Genomic DNA, 26,810 nt, shown 5'->3' with positions numbered 1-26,810 from the left:
GCTTTATTGCTGCTTTTGTCGGCAGTTTTCAGTCGCTCGCTTGGCGCTAACCTTGGCTGTCGCAACTCCACGCCGCCAATCCACTCCCCCCTACGCAATTGCTCTTAGTCTCCTCACCCGGGTCACAAATCTTCTATGCCGCTCGAGTTCAAGATACACGCCCCCTTCCCCTCCTCTCTTCGTCATCCCCATCCGACTACCCCGTACGCCATCTCAAACCTGCCTGAACTCCCGCTACAGCCCCTTTCGCATTACTACTGCAGCACCCGCCGCGCATCGACTGCGCTGATTCCTGCCGCCCTGTTCCGCTATTCTAACTAATTCTTTGCAGAACCGCGGTGTAATGCGACCCTCTTCTCTGTGACCTGCATCTACACAGTAGCCAAGGGGAGCATTAAGCTAGATAATAAGACAGCAAACAGACCACGACCCAGCCAGTGACCAGACCCCCTCGCCCCCTCGCTCGCCTCATCCTTCCTGCACTAGCAGATCGTCTTAGGACCGCCCCCCTCCTGCCCAACTCTCTACTGCATATTATTTCGCCGTCGAAGCGCAACACCAAATTACAAGCGGACGTGCCTATTGTGCTCTATGTCAGTATCGACGCTACATTTCTTTCTCTCCTGTCTTTTTGACCATATTTTGCCTTCCACATTCCTTTTTCCTTTCTTTTTTCATGTTCGTTTTTACTTCTTCGGCCTCGCATATTGATTTTACGACCTAAAGTGCGTTCACTTTTACCTCAACACCAAGGCGGCTCAGCCATCGCGCTCTCGATTATCTACCTGTGGATGTAGATCTCAATAAGAGACACGGATTCTGTGTAGGCCCGCCGGCGCATTGCGTGACGCCAGGCGCTTGATCTCCCCGAACAGCAACAGAGACAGAACCTCAACGGAACGAGGGCAGTTCTCCGTGTATTCACATCCCACCACCCGACCACGACGCCGCGCACCACGGCCACACGCAAACATGGCGAACGGCGACCCCTCGGAGCGGCGCATCCTGCCGCAAAGCTCGCAGATGAACTCGTTTTCCTTCGCCCCCCCTGCGTATCAGCAACCACCACCAGAAACTCAACAAAAAAGTGAGTCGACCTGAGAAACACAGCTGGGAAGAACGCAACGACTATCGCAGCGTGTGCAAGACGACGCGTGTCGCTGTCTCCGTCTGCGTGCGAGCAATTCGTGCGCGAGGGGCAGATGAGATGAGGCTCCTGGGGCGCAAAAGTTTCACATTTTCTAACTACTCTTTCGTTTCTTATAGACTATGTCTTTGTTGACGAACACAACCGCCATAAACGGCTGAAAGGTAAGGCAAGCATACGATCGAGGATGAGCCGAACAGACATTGCTAACCACGCCGTCCCGGCATTGGCAGTGATGCGAGCTTGCGAGGGCTGCCGAAAAAGAAAGATCAAATGCGATGCTGCTACAACAAACACTTGGCCATGCTCGTCGTGCATCCGGTTGAAGTTGCAATGTGTACGCCCGACAGGATACGACGGTGCGACCGACGGCCAAGGCTACGAAGACCAGCCGCAGCCACAGCAGCAGCAACCAGTGCAGATGCAGCAGCCACAACAAAACCAGCAACAGCCTCCAAGTTTACAACCGCAGCGGCAGCCGCAACGGCAGCAAATATTGCCACCTCAGCAGCAGCAGCAGCAGCAGCAGCAACAACAACTTCAACAACCTCCACAGCTGTACAACGCACCATTGGATTTCCGTCACCAGCAGCTTGATCCCGTGGGCTTTTCCGATGACACGAAACCGCCACAAGGCATCTACGGAGCGCCGACGATCAACTTTTCCACGCCAAACGGGAGCACGCCAAATTTGGGTGTGTACGGACAGGTCCCGTATCCAGGTCCGACCGCCGGGCTTCAGTATACGACAGGACCTCCGTCTCTCGGTCTCGTAGACACGACTACATATACCAGCCAGCAAGATGTGTTCCCAACGCCTCCGCTGCAGCATGGCTCGCACGCACAATCGCCCTCTGATTCGGCATACGTGACAAACGATGACCAGGCGAGCTATGCCGGCGGGGACCTGGCAGATCTGCTCGGCAACCTCCGGATGAACGAGGCTGGTTCAGCGCCCTACTTGAACAACCGCTTGCTTGCAAGCAAGCTTGGCAGCGAGGAGACGCCCGTGGTCGGTGACGATGACGACGACTACAAGAGCTCCCTGCCCCCGCTAGTGTCAGGGCCGGGGCTTAAAATTCGCATCCCTCCTGAGCTCATGCCCGATGACGACACGATTCTACAGTACTTTGATCTCTACTTTACCAATGTGCACCCGTACGTTCCGGTTCTCGACAAGAACATCTTCTACCAGCAGTGGCGGACCAACCGGGAGGCCATCTCACCATTGTTGATCGAAGCTCTGTTGGCAATAGGTGGCCGCCTGGCGGACGACCCGGCGCAAGGACAGCAGTGGCTTGCGCTTGCGACACGGCATGCGGACTCCTTCATGGACGTGCCCCGTCTTAGCACGCTGCAGGCGCTTTTGGTCATGCTGAAAGCACGCGAAGCGGCCCCAAAGCGCGGGTACTACTATCGGTCATGGATGGCCATCGTTCAATGTGTGCAAATGGCAAAGGATCTCGGACTCGATGAACACTATGCCGACCACAAAGCCGGACAGTCGTGTGGTTCCAGCCCTGCGGAATGCCTGATGAAGACGCGCATTTGGCAAACAATTTTTGTCTGTGAGGTCATGATCGGCTCCCCTCAGGGCCGTACGGATTTGTCGGTAACCGAGGATTCGGTCGACGTGCGGGAGCCACCCCCGACGCCCGGCGTTGATGACACGGACATGCAAGTGTCGCGAAACTTTGTGTACATGACGCGCATCATCTGTAACGTCTCCCGCATGAACCGTATCTACGCCCGCATCAAGCGAAACAAGGATTGGGGAGCGGATCCCGAGTTCACGCGGATGAATCCTCTTCTTCATGCTTGGCCCAACGAGTTGCCGCCCGATCTGGCCATCACATTCCCTGCCGACGGGACGCCACCATGGATCCCGTCATCCTTTATCGGCAACATGCATTCATATTACTACCTCAGTATCCTCTTGTTACACCGGCCACAGCTCCAGGCCCTCCCCCCGTCATCACCCGACGGCAGGTGGAAGCAGCACATGATGGTGTGCTACTCGTCGGCCAAACTTCTCTGCCGGTTGGAAGAATCGATTCTACAATCGTTTGGCTTGAACGGACTCCAGAATATGCAACGTGGTATCAACTTCACAATCTATTCGGTTCTGACCTGCATTTTGGTCCATCTGGTAAGTTCTCCTTTTGTTCTCGTGTTGCAGTGCGAGGTTTACGTCCGCAATCCTTGATATACCTGTCCAGATTTGCCGCCTTAAGACAAGGCAAATAGCTAACCATTCAGGTCGCACTCACATCACCTGACCCTGACTTCAATACCGATGCCCGCGAGTACTTTACGAGACATATGCGGGTTCTTGAGAAGTGCATGAGCTCGTGGCCCATGGCAGATATGCAGCGACAGATTGACGCGATGCGCGAAGCATTCTCGGCTGATGTCCGGAAGCCGTTTGTGCTGAAGCCAACGTTCCCGTACGGCAGCCCGTCGCCGTCTTCGAGTCATCCCAGCCCCCCTCAGCAACCGACCGGAGCCAGTGATGTGACGACCCCGACAGCGGCGAGTTTCCGGCCTGACACCCTGCGACAACAATCGGTGGATCAGATCATCCAGCAGCACCAGCAGCAGCAACAACAGCAGCAACAACAACAGCTTGCCTCGGCTCTGTCACAAGGTCACCAGCCGACTGGATTTGTTGGACATCCGATCTCGCCGCCTGTTTCGGTTGGCGCGTCCGATATGAAGTCTCTAGGTGGCTCGCCTCTGGCGGGTGCTTCGCTTGGAATGATTTCTGCTGTCACAGAATCCCAGGAACCCCACGGACTGGATAACAGCCTCAACCTGGCGAGCGCGCCGGGCTGGAATCCAGCAAGGATCTTTGAGTTAAGTTTTTTTTTTTTTTTTTTTTTTTTTTTGTCAACTTTATTTCTAGGTCCGTCTACTGACAAATAACTTCTCTACAGCCAATGGAACACGACTTTCGGTACGCCCCAAGCTACCCAAAACAATTCCGCTACTTCGCAGACCAGTGCTCTAAGTGCCCCTTCGTCTTCAGGTTCCGCCGAAGTCCCCACCCTCCAGGACATCCAAGCGGCGCAGGCCGGTCTCACCATGAATCCCAATACCGTTTCCGCCGCCTACCCGACAGCGCCGATCCCCGCCCAACACACATTTGTTACGCCAGCGATGTGGCAGGAGTCCGTCGCCAGCGTGTACGAGGGCGGCCTCAAACGCAGCTGGGACTACGACTCTTAAACAGCCACGCCCACCATATGGCGGGCTAAAGACGACGGGGCTAATACGGTTTTAGGATTTTCGATGCAACGATTCAGTCTGGTCCGCAAGGTTCCTCCTCATCTTGCCTTTTGTCCCGTTTCACTACTACGTCCCGCACCTCCCGGGTAGCCAACCCGTTTATCAGAACCTAACGTGACTATCCTGTTTCGAACGATACTTTCCATTGTTTATTTCTGACCACCCCTTCTTTACGATTTTTTTGGTACGCTGAATGTTTATTCTTCATGCACTCCAGAATGTTAACGACAGAACGATACTCTTTCTTCCCCAAGCCCCCTTCCGTTTTTCACCGTCACTCCTTTTACGTATTGACTCGTTACTTTGCGTCGTTTCTTTGCTTCGTTTCGTTCCCATATCCCCATCTGTTTCTTCTTGGGTTTGCCTTTTTTTTTCTCGACAACGTCTTGTGTCTACGATGATTCTGTATACTGCATCTCGTTTTTGGAACATTTGATACGGACATGTACACAAAATGCATATTATTTTCTGGGTGTTCTTTGGACACAGCTATTGTTTCCCATGGCAGAATGTGTGCTATCTTCGGGGAGTGTTTTTTTTCTTCTTGGGGACCTTGCATTGGGTGCATATATATTTCATGTATTAGTATTTGGATCCCGTCTTGATGTTTCCTTCTCACTTCTTTTTGGATACCTATATACCTCTTTGGAGCTACCATTACGCCATTTGATTCGTTGGGAATGTTTTTTTTTTCTTTGTCTGGGCCTTACAGCGAAAATATAAGCAAAAGCTGTGCGAGTCAAAGCAAAGACGCGCCATTGTCATCAATGAAATTTTCTACATAAAACACAGTTTATTTTTGATATCAATCTCTTTGTCACACTATAACCATTTGGATCGATTTTTGGTACAGACTAAGGAGCCTTGCTCTGCGGCTGACGAGCGCGCCGTTCAATGAGAGCCAGCAAATCGTCCCAGGCCCAGCTGTACTGCACGCCGCGACTATTGCCGCCAGCTGGGGCCCCGAAGCGTGTGGTCGGCGCTAGATGGACAAAGGGGAACTTGGACGAGGTGGAGATGAACTTGGACGGCCGTTTAGGTGCGGCGGCGGTCGCTGCTTGGCCGGAGTTGGAGGGAAGGGGCCGGGATGATGCCGTGGGAGAACGGCTGCCAATGCCCGCCGCCGCCGCTTCGGATGATGCCCGGGTGTCCACAAAGTTGACGATCCGCAGCCGCTCGTGCGCCGGCACCAGATCGCTGACAGCCACAGTGGCGAGACGAGGACGGCCCACGAGGTTCATGGTGGTGATGTCGATCTGGGTAGCGGCAGGGATATTGCGGACAAAGCGGCGCAACAGCTCGCGGTCCGGGTGGCGGGCGTACGCCGGGAGACGCAGATGGATAAAGACGACAAAGGGCGAGGAGGTGTACAAGACAACGGCAAAGGGAACGAGGCCGCAGATGGTGACGCCGAGGATCTGCCACAGCGGCTTGCCGGCGGCGATGTAAGCGGGAGCGACCAGGAAGGTGAAAAAGGCCAGACCGAAGAGGGTGGTGACCTTGAGGCAGGCCAAGAACGTTGTGCGGCCCGTGCCGGCATGGTAGATGAGAAGCCGCTCGGGGACTGGACACGAATTAGTCGCGTTTTCGGGGGACACGAGTGGAAGGTCACGAAAGTGTACATACATCGCCTTGCACTCGGCTTTACTGTGGACGAGGCACAGCGCGGTGTTGGGAGCGCATTTTTTCTAGCGAGAGTCGTCCTTGTGAAGCGGAGGAGAATAGAAGAGGGAGTATGGGAGCGAAATGGAGAGGAGAAGCAGGAGGTGGATGGCGATGCGGAGAACGATTGTGAGTGCAATGAGGAGGAACGAGAAGAAGGACCAAAAGCCCGGCGGATGGCCCCTATGGAGGACACACGGCCAGGGCCCGGCCGTAATAAGGTAGACCAGAAGGTCATGGTAACTGTTGAGGGTGAATGGAGTGTGGGAACAGCTCATAAGACTGCCATGGTTTGAGAGAGGTGAGGCGAGAGAAGCCGTCCAATTCGCTACAGTGCATTTAGTGAGGATTTCCCACGAATCTCACTAGCTGCCAGGGGGCCAGAGTATTATGTAATCAATCAAGCGAGGGTGGCTTTCCCAGCACCAGCAGAGATATCTCAAAATTTGGTGGGAAAAAAGTGTTATTAAATTAAGAGCTTCAAGAAACTGTGGCATTGCATGTTAAGAGTAGTGGGAATGAAGGCATACTATATACCAACGAGGCTGGAGAGTTTTCGCATGGTCCCATTGCAGTGAAGTTAGTTTATACAGCTTTGATTGGCTAGCGCCTTCCGCAGGAGGCAGACCGTTGCTGCCTTTTCCACTTTAAACAAACACAGATTCAACCCAATCCTCACCACACCTTATCACACTTCACCCCATCATATGCCGTCACCATGGTGAAGCCACTCACATTCAAGGGCGACAAAAAGGTCAAGAAGCGCAAGCACCGCGACCGCGACCGCGACCGCGACCGCGAGCCCGACGACGCGGCACGCAAGCGGACAGCAGTGCAAGTGGCCGGCGGCGACGAGACTGTGGCCGACGACGACACATGGGTCTCGGCCGAAGCCCTAGGAGACGTCTCGGGGCCGGTGCTGATTGTGCTGCCAGGCACGGGCGACACCAAGCCGGCGGCGCTCGCGTGCGACGCCAACGGCAAGGTGTTTGCCATGGCGATTGAGAACATTGTGGACGGCAACCCGGCGAGCGCCGAGCCGCACGACGTGAGACAGGTCTGGGTGGCGAGCCGCGTGGTGGGCACCGAGCATTTCCTGTTCAAGGGCCACCACGGCAAGTACCTGGGGTGCGACAAGTACGGGCTGTTTTCGGCGACATCGATTGCGGTGTCGCCGCTCGAGTCGTTTGTGCTGGTCGATGCAGCAGCAGCGTCGGCGACCCAAAACAAAGATACCGAGGCAGCACAAGAGCCCGACGTCTTCCAAATCAAGACGCTCCGCAACACCTTTTTGTCGGTGCAGCCGCACAAGGGCACAGCGGGTGCCGCGAAAGCCCCCAAAGCCGACGCCGTGCCGGACGTGCGCGGCGACGCGGCCGAGCCCGGCGTCTACACAGGCGTGCGTATCCGCATGCAGGCCCGCTTCAAGCCGCGCATCAAGGCGTCAAAGGAGGAAAAGGCACGCGAAAAGATCAGCCGGCGGGAACTCGAGACGGCCGTGGGCCGCCGGCTGGAAGACGACGAGGTCAAGCTGCTGAAGCGCGCACGGCGCGACGGCGACTATCACGAGCGGCTGCTGGACCTCAAAGTCAAGGGCAAGAGCGACACATACGCGTGAGGAGCATAGCGGGATGTGCATGGCTTACGGTGTTTACGGATTCCATTGGCTTGGACGGGATATATATGCAAGAAAACAGACAGCTCGACAGCCGAAGCAAGACGATACCCTTTTTATTTTTATTGGCCTTTTGCTCTCTCTTCTTTTGTCCGTCGTCATTACGCAGACGGTCGCCACGCGCGCACTTTGCCGTCTTCGCCGCCCGTGTAGACTGCCTGCTGCTCGTCAAACACGCAGAAACCACGCACAATCTCGGCGCCGTGCGCGCCCGGTAGACCGACAACGGAGTCGAGCGCAAAGGCCCAGTTGTCGCCTTTTGTGAGGTGCACCAACTGGAACATTTCCAAGCTGACATGTTAGGGGCGGCGTGACAGGTGACGAAGAACGAAGGGGAGAGGGAGGGAGAGGGGGGTTGGACGTACTCCTGCGATCCTGCACCGATGACGGCGCCTGCCTGGCCCCCAGACTTGGGCAGCACGTTGGCCACATACTGGCAGGCCAGGGTCTGCCGCACATCGCCAAAATCGCGCGTCGCAGAGCCTGCTTCGCGTGCCTCGGCCAGGTCGTACAGCGCCAGCTTCTCGTCGTGCGACAGCGCATACACCTCGGTGTCGTTCAAAAAGCCCGCGTGGTGGATAGACGCGCCGTGGTTGAAGGCCTGGATCACCACCTCATCCTCGTCGGCAATGCGCGTGTCGCAGACATTCACAAGTCCGTCCGTCGAGCCCGACAGCAGAATGTGTCCGTTGGTCGGGTGGAAGTTGAGCTCTGTGACGTCGTCGCTGTGCACATCGTTGTACCGTACTTTGGGTGTCGGCCCAGCACGGATGTCCCTGGTTGTTGCGTGTCGAGTGTGAGCAAGGAGCAAGGGGGAAAAACATTGTCAAAATGCCATACGAACTGCGGCTCACCACAAGACAATCGACGCTTGGTAGTCGACCAATTCGGTTCCCACGGCCACGGACTGTGTCGACAAGTCGCACGCCAGCGACATGATGTTTGCATCGGCAGAGCCTATTGGTTAGCTCGTCTCGAGTCTTGCGCCTGCAGTGCGTTCGACTCGCCAACGACTCACCGACTTTGACGCTCGCTTGTGGTCCTTGCGCAGCGTCCCGCAGATCCCACAGCGCCACTGTGCCGTTCCCGCCCGCCGTCGCCAACACACATCCTGCCGTGTCAAAGGCCCTTGCCGTTGTGAGGTTGCCGTGGGACGTGGCGAACGACCGCTTGGGCCCGGCGCCGATCCGCGCAGGATCAAAGAGAGAGAGCTGTCCGTCGGTCGAGATCGACGCCAACCCGGACGCCAGCGGGATCAGATCGAGCACGTACGGCGGCGTCGATCCCGGAAACTGGTACTCGTCGGCAACAGCAAGAAGATACATTGTGATGGGTGTAGACGGCGCGGAGAGGAACACGGTCAAAAGACGATGTGAGACAACAATTAATAAATAGAAATAGAAAAAAGAGTGCTCATCCGGCCGTTAAATATGTGAATGTACCCCCAAGTGTCATGAATATCGTGTCAAAACTCCTTCGGTCGGCCTATCGTGAAAAGCTTCTCATAGACAACCGTTCGTCAAAATGACTAAGCCGACTGGTCGCTGTCAAATAAAAGCGGGTCGTCTTCCCCTGTCTGCAACGCTACTGGCTCCCCAATATTACCGGTCGGACGGTATTAACGCCAGCCGGCAGGGGCAACGCAGAACAAGGAGAGGTACGGCCGAGAAGGAGCCACTGGAGCTTGAATGAACTAGCGCGGCTTCCATCTTGCCAGCTTGCACCAGTTGCGTTGCGCCTTCCTGCCTTGTTGCAGTCCGTCCGCCGCCCATCGCACCTGCTCTCCTGTACGTCCCTGGCTCCTGCTTGGTGATCGCACGACCCAACGGCCACGACGACAAATCTCACAAATCTCACAACACTGCAAATCTCGCAAATCTCGCAACTACCACAATCTCACCAACAAACTTACCAGCTACCCCGAACCAAGTCTTGTTCAACACTGCACCCAAGCATTTCATACTTACTATTAGTATCGCTTGGTCTCCTCTGCCCGTATTCTCTTATGCCACACGACTCCGTGGCGCACCGTCCGCGCACGTCTTCGTTGTCCTCCTCGTCGACGGAAGCAATGATTTGACGACTCGTTTCTCTTGTTTCTTTATTGTGCCGTTTCATGCCCCAAGAACTGCATCTGCCTTTTCCCCGCTGAAACAACCCTTACTCGTCACCCTGCTGGCTTGCTAGCCTCTCAGCATGCGGCAGTCCCTCCTCTGGACGCTCCGTACGTGCCACGTCTGCCATTGCATATCCCCTCTCCCAACTCCTTATCCCCTCTCCCACGCCCATACTGACAAACCCAACCTCCAGTGCTGCTGCAGGGCGTTGCAGTCAACTGTGCCGATCCTGTGACCACCGACGATGTGATCTACTCGAGTCAGAATGCCCGGGAACGGTTACCCGGAGCCGACCTCGTCGACGCCGCGCTTGCGAAACTCTCCTCCATCCCCAGCCAACCATACCACAAACAGCGACGACAGACAGGCATGTTCGCGGCTGCACTGCGTTTCGTCTTGAAAGCCGCCCCGAGCTTCTCGATGCGGGGGCCACCGCCACAACAGTCCCAGCAGTCGTCGTCACAGCACCAGCAGTCGGCGTCCGCTAGCAAGGCACTCCCTGCACCGCTGGGCGAGGCCGTCGGCCTGCTCGAGGAGTCGTCGGCGCGCTACAACAACCCCGACGCCCTCTACCTTCTCGCCCAGATGAACTACTTTGGCAACTACACACACCCGCGCAACTTCCCCGCCGCCTTCGACTACTACCTCCACCTCGCCGACAGCCACGGCAACAGCTCCGCCATGTACATGGTCGGCCTCATGTACTCCACTGGCATCGGCGGCGCCGTCGAGCCCGACCAGGCCCGCGCCCTGCTCTACTACACATTTGCCGCCCTGCGCGGCCACACCCGCGCCGAGATGACGGTCGCCTCGCGCCATCACGTCGGCGTCGGCACGCCCCGTAGCTGCGACGAGGCCGTCAAGTACTACAAGCGTGTCGCCGACAAGGCCATTGCCTGGTACCGCTCGGGCCCGCCGGGCGGCATGGGCTGGGTGCAGCAGCCGTACCGGATTGCCGACGAGGTGGGCGGCGTCTACGGCGAGGGCGCGAGCGCTGTCAGTTCTGGCATCAACGCGCTGCGCGCACAGCCGCACTCGGGCGCCTATACGTCGATTGAGGACATCATCGAGTACCTCGACCTCATGGCGCAAAAGGGCGACTTCAAGGCGGCGCTCAATGTGGGCCGCATCTACTACGAGGGCCAGCGCGGGCTCGACCGCGACATGACCATGGCGCGCAAGTATTTCCTGATGGTGGCGAGCAAGTTCTGGAAAAAGGACGGCCGCACCGTGGAGAGCCCCAAGGTCGGCCTTGACAAGACGGCCGGCAAGGCCGCGGGGTACCTGGGCCGCATCAACATGCGCGGCGACGGGCTCGACGAGCCCAACTACGAGCGCGCGCGCAGCTGGTTCGAGCTGGGCATTGCCCAGGGCGACGCGCAGTCGCAGTACTACATGGGCCTCATGCTGCTGCACGGCTACGGCGGCAACCCCAAGAACATTGCCAAGGCGACGGAGCTGTTCCGCGCGGCGGCCGAGCAGGACTACGCGCCGGCCCAGGTGGAGATGGGCGTGCTGCACCTGGACCAGGGCCAGCCCGACGACCTGCGCGTGGCCAACGACTACTTTGAGCTGGCGGCGCGCTATGCCAACATTGAGGCCTACTACTACCTGGCCGAGATGATCCACCACGGCGTGGGCCGCGACAAGGCGTGCGCGCCCGCGCTGACGTACTACAAGGGCGTGGCAGAAAAGGCAGACCCCCTGGTGTCGTCGTGGACCGAGGCGAACCAGGCGTACGAGTCGGGCGACTACGAGCTGGCGCTCCTGGAGTACCTGGTCGCGGCCGAGCAGGGCTACGAAAAGGCGCAGAACAACATCGGCTACATGCTGGACCCGCAGCAGTCGAGCCTGCGGCTGCACTCGTGGCTGGCGTGGCCGTGGTCGTGGTCGTCTTCGTCTTCGTCTTCGTCCACGTCGTCGCTGAGTGGCAAGCAAGGGCTGCTGGACAACCCGGCACTGGGCCTGATCCACTTTACGCGGTCGTCGCGGCAGAGCAATGTGGACTCGCTCGTCAAGATGGGCGACTACTACCTCAACGGCATTGGCACGGACAAGAACATTGACAAGGCGGTGCAGTGCTACACGGGGGCGTCCGAGTACCACCAGAGCGCGCAGGCGCTGTACAACCTGGGGTGGATGCACGAGAACGGCGTCGGGCTCGACCAGGACTTCCACCTGGCCAAGCGGTACTACGACATTGCGCTCGCCACCAACGAGGAGGCGTACCTGCCCGTGACGCTGAGCCTGCTCAAGCTGCGGATCCGGAGCGCGTGGAACACGCTGACGCACGGGTCGATCAACTCGATCCAGGACGAGCCGGCGCCGGCGCGGTCGTGGTCGTTCCGGCAGTGGGTGGACACGTTTGTGAACAGCGGGCGGTATGCGGACGGCGACGAGGACCTGTACGACGACCTGTACGACGACGACGGGTACATGACCGTGGACGGCGACGGGCTGGACGACGGCTTTGACGAGCTGGACGAGCTCAGCTTCCTCGAGCCGTTTGTCATTGTGGGACTGATTATGGCCATTCTGTTCTTGCTGTACTACCGCCAGCAGCGGCAGCAGGCGGCGCAGCGGGCGCGCGAGCAGCAAGAGGAGGACGAGCGCAACCGGCGGCAGCAACAGCGGCAGCAACAACGGCAACAGCCATTGCAGCAACAGCAACCGCAGCAGCAACAGCAACAACAGCCAAACGGCTTCGCAGGCGGCATGTTCCCTGCGCCTGGCGACCCTGGCCAATTTGATTGGCTAGCCGGCGGTGTTGGTCACTGAGGAGGGCGTGTTGATGGAAGGACGCAAAAAGAGACACGAAACGGAAGCATACATAAAAGCATGAATGACGAAAGCAGATGCTGTACGAGAGGTCCGAAGAACAGGAACATGTCTTTAGTTTAGCGAGTTTGAATACATTTTTGGACAACAAGTACTATAAGCGAGAATGGGATTCAACGATGAACTGGTTGGAGATGAAGAGTAGGTGAAGACGAGCAACGCAGTACTGTCTGTACAACGTACGACGTCAGTCTCCAACTTTTCATTGCGGCCACATCCTTGTATGACGAACTTTAAAAAAGGGCTTTCTTCAGAAAAAGAAGGCACAATGAAACCATTGCCCTACTGCGCAGCGACAGATGGTGTTTTCTCACTACTCAACAGCTGCGACTTGAGATAAGGACGGGCCTGCACGGCACCTTCCGTATTGGCAGCGATACCGGACAGCCATCTCTATGCATTGTCATTTCCTGTTTTAGAAGGCTGACGTACAGCGCGCAAGTGACAGTTGCCAAATCGAGAAGGTGTCTGTGAACGGCATAAATCAAATGGTGGAGACGATATCGAGAATGCACTTTGCCTGCACCGTATGTCGTACGCCATATGTCTTTGCCTCCAGTTGTGAAGGGATGGGATATTATGCATCCAGGGTTTGTGCGATGGCCCGCAGAAGCAGGATGGTTATCAAATGGCGCCGCCTTGCAGGCGAAGGCTGCTGGGGAAAATACCAAAAGCAACAAGGAAACAATACGCAGGATTGGTTGGGAAGAGTCCGCCGGTGGATGTAAAACGCGTGTTTCTTCGTCATGTATTTTTTGTTCCCACCCATCCTGATCTCATGTGGCCCTACCATTTGTCCATTTGTCCTTTTGTCCAGCTGTGTGCCCTTGACATCGCCAAGGCTGCGCCAACGCATCTGTTCCTGTTAGTTTCCCTTTTGCACCTGCCACCGTCGGAAGGATGTGTAAGATGGAAGGTCCAATTACGTCGTTCGACACGCAGCAGTCCCTCCACAGCGCTGGACAGAGGGTACTGCCCGTTCGGGGTGCCTGAGCCGCCGTTCGCCCTTCGTTACTGCCCGCGATGATTCACACCCGCCCAATCTGTCCTTGTCGGCCTCGCCGTTGCAGCAGACTTTTTTTGGCCTTCGTCTGTGGCCTTCTAGAAGCAGAAATAAAAGGTGACATACGACCAAGGCGCGCCAAAAAAAAAAAAAAAAAAAAAAAAAAAAAGAAAAAATTCCAAGCACGAGGGTTTGTTTCGCTGTTGCCTTTTCGTGCTGTAGCTTCGTCGAGCCTTCCCAGAATGCGCCTGCCTTGCTGAGAAACGGTACGCCTTCAATCCCTCTCGTCTTGGCGTCATATCTCGTCACTGAGCTGCCACAGCAGGGGCATTTCATGACCATCCTAGCTCACGAAAGGCTGACGTCGTTTTTCGTAGGACGGTAACTAATACGCCGTCGCACCAGAGCGTTTGCCAGCCAGGTTCCAGGCCCACAGCCTCGAAGCTCAGAAAGTCCCAGGTCCCTCCTGCTGTCCTTGCCACTTGCGCCCCTCGCTCTTTCCCTAAAGGATTCACCGCCCGCCAAAATCCGCCCCGCCGTCGCTATCTCAGGCCCGCGCGACAGCAAGAACGCCTTGGAGCAACTAGGAAAGACCGAACAAGGGACAGCCACTGCACGAAAGAAGAAATACAGGAGCTTCCACCATCGAGCTCCTTCCTCCCCCATCCGTTCGCAGTCACCTGCCTTTCACACCTCACCTTCCACGTCTTTCTTCCTCCCCCCTGTTTTTATTTTTCATTTTTTCTTGTCTGTATCATCTCTCATCTTCAAACACGGGCCACGCCCTCTACGACGCGACCGCAAGCTTTATCCAGTTTGCCTCCCGCGTCCTCGATTCAGCCCGCTTGTCTCTATTCTTAGCTTCGGTGGGCTGCTCGAATGGCCGCTGCCTTGTCGCCTCTACTTTTCCTTTCCACCCCCATAATACGCCTTCAACGCGCTGCATCCGATTCCTAGATATCCTTTTGCCTTATTACTTCAGCCTTTTGTTTTCTTGTTTATTTGTCTCGTTTTTCTTTTTCTTTTTTTGCAATTTGCATTTGCTGCGTCATCGCATTATCTAGAATATCGCATACGACGTGTTGCGACTTCACTACCCCTCCGATCGTCGCCTCTTCCACGCATCCACGACGGCTTCCCCAACGAGATTTCGGGGCCTTTCCACGTCCCGGCGTTCGTTGTCATCCACGGCAAATCAAAGCTCTGATTGAACTCCTCGAGCCCTTCGTCCCACTCCTTGCCTTCACCGCCGTCATGAAGTCCTCTTCCCTTAAGAAGTTCAAGAGTCTTCGCGACAAGAACGGCACACACCGCCGCAGCAAGTCTTCGGAACCAGGCAACCACAAAGTAGGACATGCGCCAAATCCCGACATCGTGAAGAGGCTGATCGTCATCTGTTGAGCGGCAAAGCATAGAACTGACACCCTTCTTCGTGATTAGAACCGGCCGCTGTCCACAGACGTCCTGTTCTCCTATTTCAAGAGCGACGCTGCGAAACAGGCCGCGAAAGAAGAGCAGGAAAAAGAGCGACTGGATGCAAATGTGCGTTCGCTTGTGATGCTCTCGCCTTGTCTGAAACCCCGGCGCTCGTTACTAACATGACCTCTCTCGCTACTGTCCAGGTCGAAATCATTGCCAGCCGTTGCGACGAACTGCGCTTCCACAACATCAACAAAGACCACATCCGCTTTGCGCTGCTCTCGAAATACTCCGAAGGCGATGTCGACAAGGCCATCGAGCTCATCCAGCTCCAGCAGCAGGCCTTTTCTGGCACCCTGGTGCCCTACAATCCCAATGTCGAGATGGTCGGCGCCGAGAACCGCGAATTTGTCACCTGCTACCTCGATGCGCTGCTGTTCGCCATGTATGCCAAGCTCGAGGCCTTTGACTGCATGCTGAAAAACGAAGAGCTTAACGAAAACCAGCGGAACTTGGCCGCCCTCCTCCGCCTCTGGGTCAACATGCTGCGCACGGGGAAACTTATCCGGACAGATATGGTGCGTAGATAAGAGGGGACTACGAAAATAGCATATCTACAGAATATCGATGGACGTACGGCTAACGACTGCAGACTGAAACGATTCAAAACGCCCTAGCCAGCTGTGGCTGGCAAGACGCCAGCATCCTCGAGCAACAAGACACGTCGGAGGCGTTTGCATTCATCACAGAGACGCTGCAGCTGCCCCTCTTGACGCTGCAGGTCGACCTGTTCCACCAGGGCGAGCGCGACGCCGACGACCACAAAGTTGTCTACGAGCGTCTCCTTAATTTGGCCGTGCCGCCCGATCCTGAAAACAAGGGCGTCCAGCTGGAGGACTGCCTCGAGGACTACTTCAACACGAGAGTCGACGTGCTCCGCGACAGAGCAGAGGACAAGAAAGGAGCCGAAAAGGCCGCCCTGGGACCCAGCGAGACCATCCTCCTTGTGCCTCAAGAATCCCCCGCCGATACCTCCGCCGATGCCCCGGCAAAGGCCAACGGGCCTGTTGGAACCGTCGAGACCGTCGAGGCTGTTGGGGTCGTCGAGGCAAACGACGAAGCCGGCACCGCCAACGGAAATCCCGGCTCCGAGGGCTCGAAGAGCACTCACGGGTCCTTTTCGACAGCCGATACGACGACCACCGATGTCATCACGGCCACGACGACCGCAGAAACTACGGAAAATGCTACTGCCGCTGCTGCGAAACTTGAAACCAGCGGGCTGGCGCTCGCTCCTTCGGGTGCTGTCACTGCCTCCCCGATTGCCATGTCCCCCAAGGGAGACCCGACGAACGAAGCGTTTGACCGAGATCCTGCGCCCGTGGTCCGCCGGTGGACCATGGCGGAACCACATACAGATACTTCCGAAACCCCTGCCGAATCATCATCTGCCGCCGGACGCCGCCCATCTGCTCTTTCAGGTCCTCGACAGCGGTCAGCAAGCATCATTCAGCGTATTGTTATCGAAGACGGCAAGCCGTCGGAGCCGCAGGAAGCTTCAACCTTGCTTCAGCAGTTTAAGAAGCAAGGATCTACCATTATGAAAGCTGTTACTATTCCTGCTTGGCAGTTCTTTCGCCTGATCCGTATGTTCCTTTGTAGAACCCCCTTATATCCCCCGACTCTGAGAACTAACAACACCGCAGCTTGGCACTCGACATCAAACAGCGAGCCCCAAAGCGACGTCGAGGTTATGCGCCAGTTCAATAAGCGGCCCGTTGTGGGCATCTGCCTCAAGCGCTACTTGATGAACGAACACGGCCAGTTTCTGCGGCACAATACGTACATCGACATCCCCGATAGCCTCCGTCTACCCTACTTTATGATGGGCGAGGATGGCCAGCAACCGGATGGAAATGCGCTGAGCAATGGCTACAAGCTTGTTCTGCAGTCCGTTGTTTGCCACCGGGGTGTATCTCTGCATAGCGGCCACTACATTTCGTTTGCTCGCGTCAACCCCAAGCTCCTCACCGACAACCGCTGCCACGACTTTGATCCGCCTCCAGATTACGAAGAGCAGCAATGGGTCAAGTTTGACGACCTTGACGTCGAACGCCGCGTGTCAGCTGTCGACGACATCAAGGCCGCGTTGAAAGAGGAGATGCCGTATCTTCTCTTTTACCAAATTGTTCCCATAATGGACGTGAACTCGTCGACAACGACCATCAACGAGACAAACGAGCCGCCCTCGTACGACGCCTCAACCACGAATGCGGCAGTCACACCGCTCGTGGCCGATCGCCTGGACGCAAATGGTAGCAGCTATTTTGACTCGGCTACGTTGGGCGGTTCCACGACTACTGGTCCCAGTATCCGCTTCTCCTCCGAGATGGACCGCCCTCCACGGTTCAGTCTTGACGATGAGTCTGTCGGGTCCTCTTCGTTGATTGCCAACTCCCAGAGAAGAGCAGCCGAAAGTGCCTCGCGCCGCGGTAGTCTCGGCTTTACGAGTTCCCTTGGCGGGACGCCCGTCATTACACCGGAAGGCGGCCGCTCGCCGGTTATCAACCCGTCCGACGAACCGTCCACGGCACAGCGGCTCTCCCGAGCCGCCGCCCGCTTGACGGGCAAGACAAACCGCAGTCGGCCTCCCAGCCAGGCTGGCGAGGGTCGTATGAGTCTCACAATGTCACGCCTCGGCGGTCTTGTCCGGAGCAGCAAGGAGCCCCTCCGTCTATCCGAGGACGGCATTGATGCCTCAACAGCTACTATTCCTCTTACTCCGAACGCGCTCGGCTCCAATACCACTCTCACCACTGTGCACACTGCCCCGGCCGCGTCTGCGACAGCCGTTTCACCAAACACAATCGCTGGCCAGCCCCTTGAGACGGTACCGTCGGCCGACAGTGGCTTGCCGGATGGCCAAGACGACGCGGGTCGCCACCATCACCACCTCCACCACCACCATCATCACCATTCCCATTTCCGCCGCAAGGACAAGGAAAGTCAAGCTCCGGCAGACGGTAGCGCCCCCGACCTCGTCGACAACGCCACCGCAGCGGATGGCAACAGCAACGGCAACAGCGGCAGCGGCAAAAAGGACAAGGGCAAGGACAAAGAAAAGGCCAAGACCAAGGGCCTGCCCGAACGCGAGTGCTCGGTGATGTAGGCCAGCCGCCGACCACGCCGACCACGCCGACAACGCCGACACCGCCTCTTTTTATGTCATGAATACACGAAATCGTTTTGCAATTGATTATTTTCCCTCCGCCTAGCATCTTGATATGCGTCTTTGGTCTCATTTTTTTTGGTGTTTTTGTTTCAAACATGCGTTTCATTTTGGAGTTGCATTACAAATACGGCTGGGTTCTTTACTTGTCATCCTTTATATGTATATATAAAGGCACGGAGCATAGCTTGCGCGATACATTGGTTGTCATACCTTTGACCACTTATCATCTTTGTTTTTTTTCTTTTCTTTTGGCTTCGTGTTGGCTTCTTTATATTGTTGGGTAATGAAATGATACCACTTGATACCTGGGAACGGTAAAAATTGGAGACGTTCGGGTTGGAAGGTGAGAGTGAACTGCAGGACTTGAGGAAAGCATATTTATTTTGCATTACGCGGCGAATGACAAATGCATACTTCTTCACGCAAAAACGTACGTATTTTCCGGCTGAATAAACGAACTCCGGCAAACCTTTTCAATGATGACCGAAAATTGACTCAACTATTGTGATATAGCAAGCACACGCCACAACGGATTCGTGTTCTTTGTGGCTGTGAAATCTTCATTTAGCAACTTTGTTCAAATGAACAGTCGTCTCCTTTTGAAAAACGAGTGCACAATATTGGAGATAAATCAAATAATTGCATGTTGGAATATGGACAGTGTCGAAGTGAAGTGGCACCCAGAAATGATGAATGGTAAAAGTAGATACACGACGAAGAATGTCGGTTTGTTTTACCCATGTAAATAAAACGATGGAAATCAGAAGAACAGGGAAAGGGGCGGCCAAACCACAGTGGTCAAACAAATAACACCAAAGCCCGCCCCATTGTCTCATCTGTAAGTTTTAGCATCCCAACCTTAATTTTGAGCATCTGCTACAACAAGTTTAGAAGTGCTTGTTGCCTTTGTGGTGGTGCTTCTTGCCGTGGTGCTTCTTGCGCAAATCCTCATCGGCCTCATCGGTCTCCTCAACGTCACGGGGACCGTGCTCGTGCTCCCTGTGGCCCTTGTGATGCTTGTGGTGCCGGTGCTTAGCATCGACGTCGGCCACATCGGTCTCGTCGGTCTCCTCAACGTCGCGGGGACCGTGCTCGTGCTCCTTGTGGCCCTTGTGATGCTTGTGGTGCCGGTGCTTGGCATCAACATCTGTAGCATCGGTCTCTTCGGTCTCCTCAACGTCGCGGGGACCGTGCTCGTGCTCCCTGTGGCCCTTATGATGCTTGTGGTGCCGGTGCTTGGCATCAGCATCAGTAGCATCGGTCTCATCGGTCGCCTCAGTCTCGTCAACGTCACGGGGAGCAAATCCCTTATGACCCTTGTGGTGGTGCTTCTTGCCATGGTGCTTCTTCAGGAACTCTGCGTCCTCCGCTTCGTCGGCATCCTCGACATCACGAGGACCATGCTCGTGATGCTTGCGGCCCTTGTGGTGCTGCTTTTTCCGTGGTGCTTCTTGCGGAGGTCCTCGTCCTGAGCATCGACCTCCTCTGTATCACGGGGAGCAAAGCCCTTATGACCCTTATGGTGATGCTTCTTGCCGTGGTGCTTACGGAACTCATCTGCGTCCGTAGCATCAACGGTCGGGGCTGAAGCGTAGCGGGTAGCAAGGTCGGCACCAGCCTATATTGTCGTTAACTATTCGCTCTGCTATCCGGGGTCGTCAACCCTCAGGGAGAGTATATTGTACGTTACTTACATTGACGTTGGGCAGGACGGCACTGAGAACACCGGGCGCCAGAAGGAGCGCAGTAAGGAAGGTCTTGGACAGCATGTTGATGTTTGGTCTTCAAGATATAAAGGAGTACAATGCAAGATGAGGGGAAGAGTCGACTAGATAATGGAGATGAGTGTGTCTCTGAAGAAGAGTGGCTTCTTTCAAGTTCTGGACTGGCCAAAGGATGAGGATGAACGAGGCCTTTATACTCGCCGAAGGTAGACCGACTCGACCTGTTTTCTGTGCACCCTTTCTCCTTGCATTCTCGTTCTTTCTGGAGGCATAGACGCCTCTGTTCGTTTGCTTGTCTTGCCGCCGCCCGTGCTCTTCAAGGGATCACCGCCACGGACCCATGTCGGTTATACAGTGGGCGACGTCAGCCATTGTTGATGAGCTTGCGATGTGCACGGAATAGCGAGACGCAGCGATCACCGCTTTTAATTGGCAATCTATCGACAAGACGGAGGATGATGAACCTGGGTGAAGGTCTGTTAGCGAAAAGCAAAGGCAATAAGACGTCTTCATATGGCGCTTGTCTTCGTCATCCCTCCATTCTCATTCACCACGAAATCATAAAGAGGATGGGCAGGGTTCGGTGACGGCAACCCGCACGTAATGTATGCCGCCGTAGATCCAAAATAAGTGTGGGCCTCTTTCTCCTAATCTCTACTCCACAGCAAGCAACAAATGCATAGGGCGTCGTGGACAATCTGTCTATGCTGCGGCGTTGTCCAAAGTGCAATAAACGGACTCAGTGCATCACACGTCCGCATGAACATCTCTCGGTGCGGAGAGTCGCGTCGTTGCTTTGCTGCTTTCTCAATATAACCACTTACGCGGTTGGGATTGGGATGGTGTAAGGTCGACGAAGGTGGTCTGCACGAAGCCATCCACCCCCCCCGCCCCCCCCCCCCGCCCGCCGCGCGCACAGAGCCATATGTCTTATTTCTCCGTCCTCCGTAGGTGGTTTGTGGTGGATAGATTAGCCGTTGCCGCTGCTATTTAAGTCGACAGCGGAATAAAGCAGGACGGCAGGACACAATATGAGGCATCCCCGATACCAGGGGCACTGAGAACGATGACGACAGACCGACTATGGGAAGGTCAGTCGGCGGCGTGGGCGGCGTACGGCGTGCATTCGCGTCGATGAAATTGGGTGTAAAAGAAGAGAACAGCTACGAGAAGCAAAAGGAGGGAAGGCTACGAATATGTTTTCACCCGCATCACGTGTCGATGGACGCTTGAGGAAAGATGTGTCGTGATGCGCTGCTCCTTCCTCGGAGGCTTAATGGCGGGTTGTGTTGTTGAATTGGCCGAAATAGGAATCGCAGGTCTGTGTTGTGCGCACCTTCCCAGAGGCGGAGAAAATAGACTTGGCGTTTCCGTCCGACCAAAAAGGGGCGACAACATCGCATCATAACACCCACATTCGGTTTGCATATATTACCGCCTTTTCGACGGTATAATGCACGTTGCGTGCAGCCCTGCCCAGCTTGTTACTGCCAAATCCACACCGATACCGTCTTCGCTCTACCATTCGCGTGCTCTCATTCCCAATGCTGCTATATCAAGGACTCGTCGAGGCCACGCACGCCTACTATCGTGCAAAGTGTAGTCGCAGCCGTCTTCTCTCTACCAGTCTTTGTCGATGCGGCAGAATGCTCGTGGACGTTGGGTCAGGTGTGTAATGCACCGCATACAGTGGAGGCTCTCGCGCTTGCTTGCTCGATATTACCGTCCCGGCGAACTTGATTTGTGGCCCCTGCTATTACGCCATTTCGGCGCCGAATATCTGAAAACAGCAAAGACGGGGTGCTGTCATAGGGTTGGGTCCGGTGACGCGGTTGGACAAACGGTGGAACGCTGGGTGAAGTCTGGCTAAATGCTACAGAGGTGCTTCTTACGTGGCCTACCTCCGCATCAGCCATACGGCATTCATACGACTATTTGCTCAAACTCGTACATTACCAGCAGCTCTGTTGCAACGCCCATAATGATCGCTCGGGGTTCCGTCTCTTGACAATGCGGTTTTGTTTGCGTTGGCCAGTTTTTGGTGCTTCTTTTGTTGCCCCTGTCTTGAGCTCATTTAAGCTTCTCCATCTTCAGAAGCTTGAAAACAGAGATGAAAGACGTGACTGAAGAAACTCTTAACATAGAATGAAGACCAACAAAAGCTTAAACATGCCAAGAAAGACGTTGCCAAAGATAATATTGACGGTACAAAACGAAGTTTCGACCTAACGTCAATGTGCAGGGCCAAGAAACTTACAAAATTTAAAACAAAACAAAAGGCAATGGAGAGCAATCTGAATCAAAGTGTAGTATGAGACGGAAATCCGGCACAAAAATGTGCCATGATGACGACGATTCAAACAAGCACAACACGAGAATTGGCGATGCAGCTGCGAGGCAATTGATTGCTAGACACCAGATATTACACATCTAGAAAGCAATATGAACGGAGAAAAAACACGCCATAACCTCCCCTTCTTGGCAACAGAGGCAAGCGACGGACGGCCACAGTAAGCGAGACATGTGCCAATTATGCCAAAAAGGGAGGACAGTTGAAGACAATGATAGGAGGAAAGAAACCTAGACTTGCCAAGATAAGAATAGACGGACCATAAAAACCAAACGGAAACAAACAAGCACACACAGCTCCCATCCCACGTTGCGGTCGTCTCAGTGTGTGTGATGCTACGCAACAATGGCATACAATTCTCCTGTTCCTGGTAGCATACCTCTTTCCGCGCAGTATTCATTCACTCTTTCTTCAATAGCTCATCCCAAGTCGGCTCTCTGTTTATTTGTTTCTCTGGTTTACTTAATATCACGTTTAATACTAACAGATGAAAATGCAGGGAGACGCCCTCCTTACATCATCGCCAAGGTGTCTATTCCATTGTATATAGTCCCTCTCTACCCCAACCCTCATAAGACTGAAAATGAAAATCAAATTGAGAATAGAGGAGCCGCAACAGCGAGGCGGCGTCATCCCGCTTGCATTATACATAGAGACGTATAGGAATAGAAACACCACCTAGCCGAGTTTTTTGACCGGGCTTGGCGCTCACACGCGAGCGTGGCCCCCAATCTATCACGACTTGACGACAGGTGAGAGGCCATGGTGCGACGGCATCTCCAGCAACCGATAAATTATGATAGCAGTATGTATGGTGGCATAGAGGTGCAACGTTATAGTATAAAGATGACGAACGTCGACATACACCCCGTCAGCTTTCTAGAAATGGCGTAATGATAAAATGAGGTGGTCTGTGTTCATACGTTCGTGGAATCGACAGCCTCGCCTACAGCAGAATATTGCCCAGTCAGCGACAGTTCCACTCAGAACGCATATGAACAGCGTGTCTCATATACAAACCAGTCAAAATGGCGACGATCCAAGGCGAGTGGCCGGGTCACAAATTTACTGACTTTGCAATGTGATCAAAATATAAGGAGGGGGCCCGAAAAGTAAGTTGTAAATGGTTTCGTGAAAACAGGAAATCAAGCGACACGACCATCGGACGAACCAGGATAGCAAGCATAGCAAGGCGGCAAACTATTCACGGATGTGCCAAGTAAACAAAAATAGAGGTAAGGAGGATGCAAGAAAGTGAGGTGACGCGTTCGTAATACATGAATAAAAAGGAGAAAAAAAGAAAGCACCACTGTGCCGATACTTCCGTCTGCCGTCCGACAGCAACCCGATGACAGGTTCTCCTCTTTCGGCAGGTTTGCACATGACTGCCGAACGTTCTGGTTCAAAGTCCAGGCGGACTAGGAACGGGCAGTCCGATGTGTGCTTATGTGACTTTTGTTTCATCATGATTTTCTCTATATATGTGGTAAAAAGTGTATGGTAATAACACAAGACATGAAAGCAGAGATATGGAAAGAAGAATGATCAAACGCCACAGCCGGACCTCAAGACGAACGTACAAAAAGCAAAGCAAATAAAGGGTACAAAATGCAAGATATGGGGAGTGGAGGAGGTAAGTAAAGGTAAGGCGTGCGAAACAACCGCGAGAAACATGCGAAAACGAGCAAACAAATGGGCAAAGGTGTGACAGAATTGAGATGGTGACTTCCATTGCTGATGTTGCGTCTTTGTTTCTTGACATAACGAGAGAAGAACAAAAAGCAAACAAACCGCAAAAAAACAGACCCTGCGCATTTTTCTATCCCTGACCAAGCCCAGCGCACACATATGCACATACATGTCGACCCATTAGAATGCTCGTCCCTGTTTCGTCTCGTGTCGTCTTTTACCTCCTTTCGGCTTTTCGGTTTTGCGGTTTGCGGTTTAGCGTCTCTGCGTTTCAGCGGTTTTTGTTTCGTGTTTCATCCATTGCTTGTTTACATGTCTGTGCATCTCTCAACGCTGTCGTCCTCGATCGTCGTTTGTTTTCACGTCGAGCTTAGAACGGCACGTTGTTGGGAGGTGTGTGGACCGGCGAGCCGTCAGGGTTCAGCTCAATATCCTCGCCGCCCGTCTCGATCGAGATGCCGAGGCCAATCTTGGCTTGTTGCTACAAGTTGTTAGTGGTGTCTCCCGAAAGAATTGTAGGCTTCCGTTGAGCAGATAGCAGCGGGACAACTCACAGTAGCGTGGTCAACGTCGGCGGCAAAGGTCATCATGACCGGTGCCGCTACCCGCTTCTCCAGCAGCACACCCAGCTTGCCCCGCGAGTCCAGCTGTGCACGGAAGGTGGACATGCGGAAGTCGTACTTGGCGCCAAAGGTCGTCAGGCCCTCCTTCTGCAGACCACCGCCCATCACGCCGCCGCCACCGCTCGGCACCAGGGACAGCGTCATGTCGACGCCGGCCTGCACGCTCTCGGACAGGCGGCGCCAGAAGCTCGTGTTGATGGCGCCCTGCGGGTGCATCTGGGCGGTCGCAACCCAGTCGTTGGACTGGTAGCGCGCGCAGTAGGACAGAGCAGCATCCGGCGGCTGTGACAGCGCAGCACGCTGCCACACGCCTTCGAGGCCGAGCGCCAGCTTGGGCGTGACGGACTGCAGGTAGCTGGCAATGTAGATGCCGGTGAGGCCGCCGTCGAGCACCGACGGGTTCATCATCTTGAGCGACGTCGTGAAGTCGCGGCCCGTGTACTCGTGCTCGAACTGGGCCATCTGCTGGCCGTCGCCGGGCGCCAGCTGCAGCGACGCCTTGCTGACGAGCGCGTTGGTCCAGCGGTAGTTGAAGCGGGCCGACAGCTGGCCCTCGTTGTCGACGTTTCCTTGGCAGAAGACCTAGGATGGTTAGCAAAGACACACGCACACACAAAGAGGGACACAGAGAAAAAGAGAGAAAAAAACGCAGGACACCCACCTGGTTCGTGCCATAGAGTGCGGCGAACGTGTATGGTTGTAACCGCTCGCCGAGGGCAAACTGGTGCGACACCTGGAACAGCGGCGACACGCTAAACGGCTTCGTCAGGTCCGCCTTGATGCCCGTGAACATGTGGTTGTTGAGCAGCACATCGCGCTGCACCTCCTTGGCCAGCGACTCGACCGTGCCGGGGTTGCTGAGGCCGAACTTGTCGCGCCGCTCCGTCAGCGACCGCCACGCATCTGTGATCGACACCGCCACCGGGTTCGTCTGCAGGAACGACTGCAGCGCGTCTGTTGCCGACGCCATTGCTGCGGCTGTGTCTTGTGCTGTTTGAGGAGGGGCTGAAGGTATTGCTGAGTACGGAGTGTACGGTGAGGTGCGCTTCGGAGCGCAACAGGGAGAACGAGGAGGAGAGGAGGGGAGGAGGAGCGGAGGAGACGGGGAGTGTGGCTGCGGCTGCGCGCTTCGCCAATCGTCAATTCAATTCGGCCGCTCGGATCGGGGGGTGTGCTGAGCAAGGACGGAGGCGGCAGGGGCAGGGAGAGAGAGGCTGCAGAGAGAGGGAGGGGTGGTGGTGGTGTGGATGGTGTCGTCGAACGTTGACGCCGAATGGAGACTGGGAATAAAGGAAAAAAACTTGTCCGGCGAGAGTTTGGCGCGGAAAAAAAATGAAAAAGAAAACTGGGGATTGGGACTGCCCTGTACACTGTTGGGCGCCCACCGTATGGAGGGCGGTCGATGACGTGCAATTCTGCGGTGGTTCAGGTATTCTTGAACCTCAGTTTGGATTGAATCTATTTTGTGTTCTGTAGATGTTTTTTTATTCCTATATTTATTTTCATTATTTTGAAATGCTGTTCTGAACACAGACGTCACAGACCGGGAAAGAGCAGACAGGATTTTCGACGGCTCCTTCCCTCTCGCACAAAGGCCTGGGGTGGCTTCCCCCGGTAAAAACGCTATTCATCGCCTGGAACACACGGCACGTGCCTGGAGATGTGCACGTGACCAGGACAGAATAACAGAAAAGCAACTCAACGTCACCGCGATAGGACAGCGGGAGAATGTAAGAAAAGAACACGCAATTTGCCGTGTGAGAGGCTGTGATATTCTTCTATATATTTAACTTATTGCAACATGGTGTGTGGCCGACAGTCCACAACGGAGAGTATGTCGAAGGCCATCCGATCTGGCGATGTAAGAATGCTGTTCTCTGATTGGTTAGGATTAGACGCAACACGACGATCCGAGAATGTATTGTCAAGCAATAACAGGATAAGGTCATGAATCCGAGCAGAGCGAGAGAGTGTATTTATAGAAGGGCCTCTCAGAAACCGACTTACCGGCGTGGTAGATAAAATCACCGTCTAGATGTAAAC

The 26,810-nt window shown here is 55.0% G+C and overlaps 8 protein-coding genes across 8 annotated transcripts; 4 read left to right on the top strand and 4 right to left on the bottom strand.

The window, feature by feature from the left end:
* Nucleotides 1-972: 972 nt before the first annotated feature.
* Nucleotides 973-4,375, top strand: SPBR_06467 (C6 finger domain protein; the record flags this gene model as incomplete). Its single annotated transcript, XM_040764723.1, has 6 exons — nt 973-1,087; nt 1,267-1,311; nt 1,498-3,296; nt 3,407-4,002; nt 4,084-4,103; nt 4,176-4,375. 6 exons carry the CDS (start codon nt 973-975, stop codon nt 4,373-4,375), a joined length of 2,775 nt encoding a protein of 924 aa, XP_040616095.1.
* A 914-nt stretch (nt 4,376-5,289) lies between these two features.
* On the bottom strand, nt 5,290-6,063 carry SPBR_07773 (uncharacterized protein; the record flags this gene model as incomplete). Its single annotated transcript, XM_040766027.1, has 1 exon — nt 5,290-6,063. One exon carries the CDS (start codon nt 6,061-6,063, stop codon nt 5,290-5,292), a length of 774 nt encoding a protein of 257 aa, XP_040616094.1.
* Nucleotides 6,064-6,815: 752 nt separating this feature from the next.
* Nucleotides 6,816-7,715, top strand: SPBR_07673 (protein FRG1; the record flags this gene model as incomplete). Its single annotated transcript, XM_040765927.1, has 1 exon — nt 6,816-7,715. One exon carries the CDS (start codon nt 6,816-6,818, stop codon nt 7,713-7,715), a length of 900 nt encoding a protein of 299 aa, XP_040616093.1.
* Nucleotides 7,716-7,873: 158 nt separating this feature from the next.
* On the bottom strand, nt 7,874-9,097 carry SPBR_07386 (WD domain protein; the record flags this gene model as incomplete). Its single annotated transcript, XM_040765640.1, has 4 exons — nt 7,874-8,063; nt 8,138-8,548; nt 8,627-8,729; nt 8,791-9,097. The coding sequence occupies 4 exons, from the start codon at nt 9,095-9,097 to the stop codon at nt 7,874-7,876; spliced, it is 1,011 nt and encodes a 336-aa protein (XP_040616092.1).
* An 871-nt stretch (nt 9,098-9,968) lies between these two features.
* SPBR_06606 (SEL1 protein) lies at nt 9,969-12,667 on the top strand (the record flags this gene model as incomplete). Its single annotated transcript, XM_040764862.1, has 2 exons — nt 9,969-9,996; nt 10,083-12,667. The coding sequence occupies 2 exons, from the start codon at nt 9,969-9,971 to the stop codon at nt 12,665-12,667; spliced, it is 2,613 nt and encodes an 870-aa protein (XP_040616091.1).
* A 2,317-nt stretch (nt 12,668-14,984) lies between these two features.
* Nucleotides 14,985-18,318, top strand: SPBR_06476 (uncharacterized protein; the record flags this gene model as incomplete). The annotated part of the gene is made up of 5 exons (XM_040764732.1): nt 14,985-15,077; nt 15,171-15,272; nt 15,353-15,727; nt 15,802-16,795; nt 16,856-18,318. The coding sequence occupies 5 exons, from the start codon at nt 14,985-14,987 to the stop codon at nt 18,316-18,318; spliced, it is 3,027 nt and encodes a 1,008-aa protein (XP_040616090.1).
* A 950-nt stretch (nt 18,319-19,268) lies between these two features.
* Nucleotides 19,269-20,150, bottom strand: SPBR_08998 (uncharacterized protein; the record flags this gene model as incomplete). The annotated part of the gene is made up of 3 exons (XM_040767124.1): nt 19,269-19,831; nt 19,930-19,999; nt 20,076-20,150. 3 exons carry the CDS (start codon nt 20,148-20,150, stop codon nt 19,269-19,271), a joined length of 708 nt encoding a protein of 235 aa, XP_040616089.1.
* Nucleotides 20,151-24,514: 4,364 nt separating this feature from the next.
* Nucleotides 24,515-25,737, bottom strand: SPBR_07389 (mitochondrial import receptor subunit TOM40; the record flags this gene model as incomplete). Its single annotated transcript, XM_040765643.1, has 3 exons — nt 24,515-24,625; nt 24,699-25,349; nt 25,429-25,737. The coding sequence occupies 3 exons, from the start codon at nt 25,735-25,737 to the stop codon at nt 24,515-24,517; spliced, it is 1,071 nt and encodes a 356-aa protein (XP_040616088.1).
* Between the last annotated feature and the right edge of the window lie 1,073 nt (nt 25,738-26,810).

The sequence above is a fragment of the Sporothrix brasiliensis genome, assembly GCF_000820605.1.
Source record: "Sporothrix brasiliensis 5110 chromosome Unknown Cont20, whole genome shotgun sequence".
NCBI lineage: Eukaryota > Fungi > Ascomycota > Sordariomycetes > Ophiostomatales > Ophiostomataceae > Sporothrix > Sporothrix brasiliensis.
Note: the sequence above shows the minus strand (reverse complement) of the source record. Positions and strands in the feature narration are given on the sequence as shown.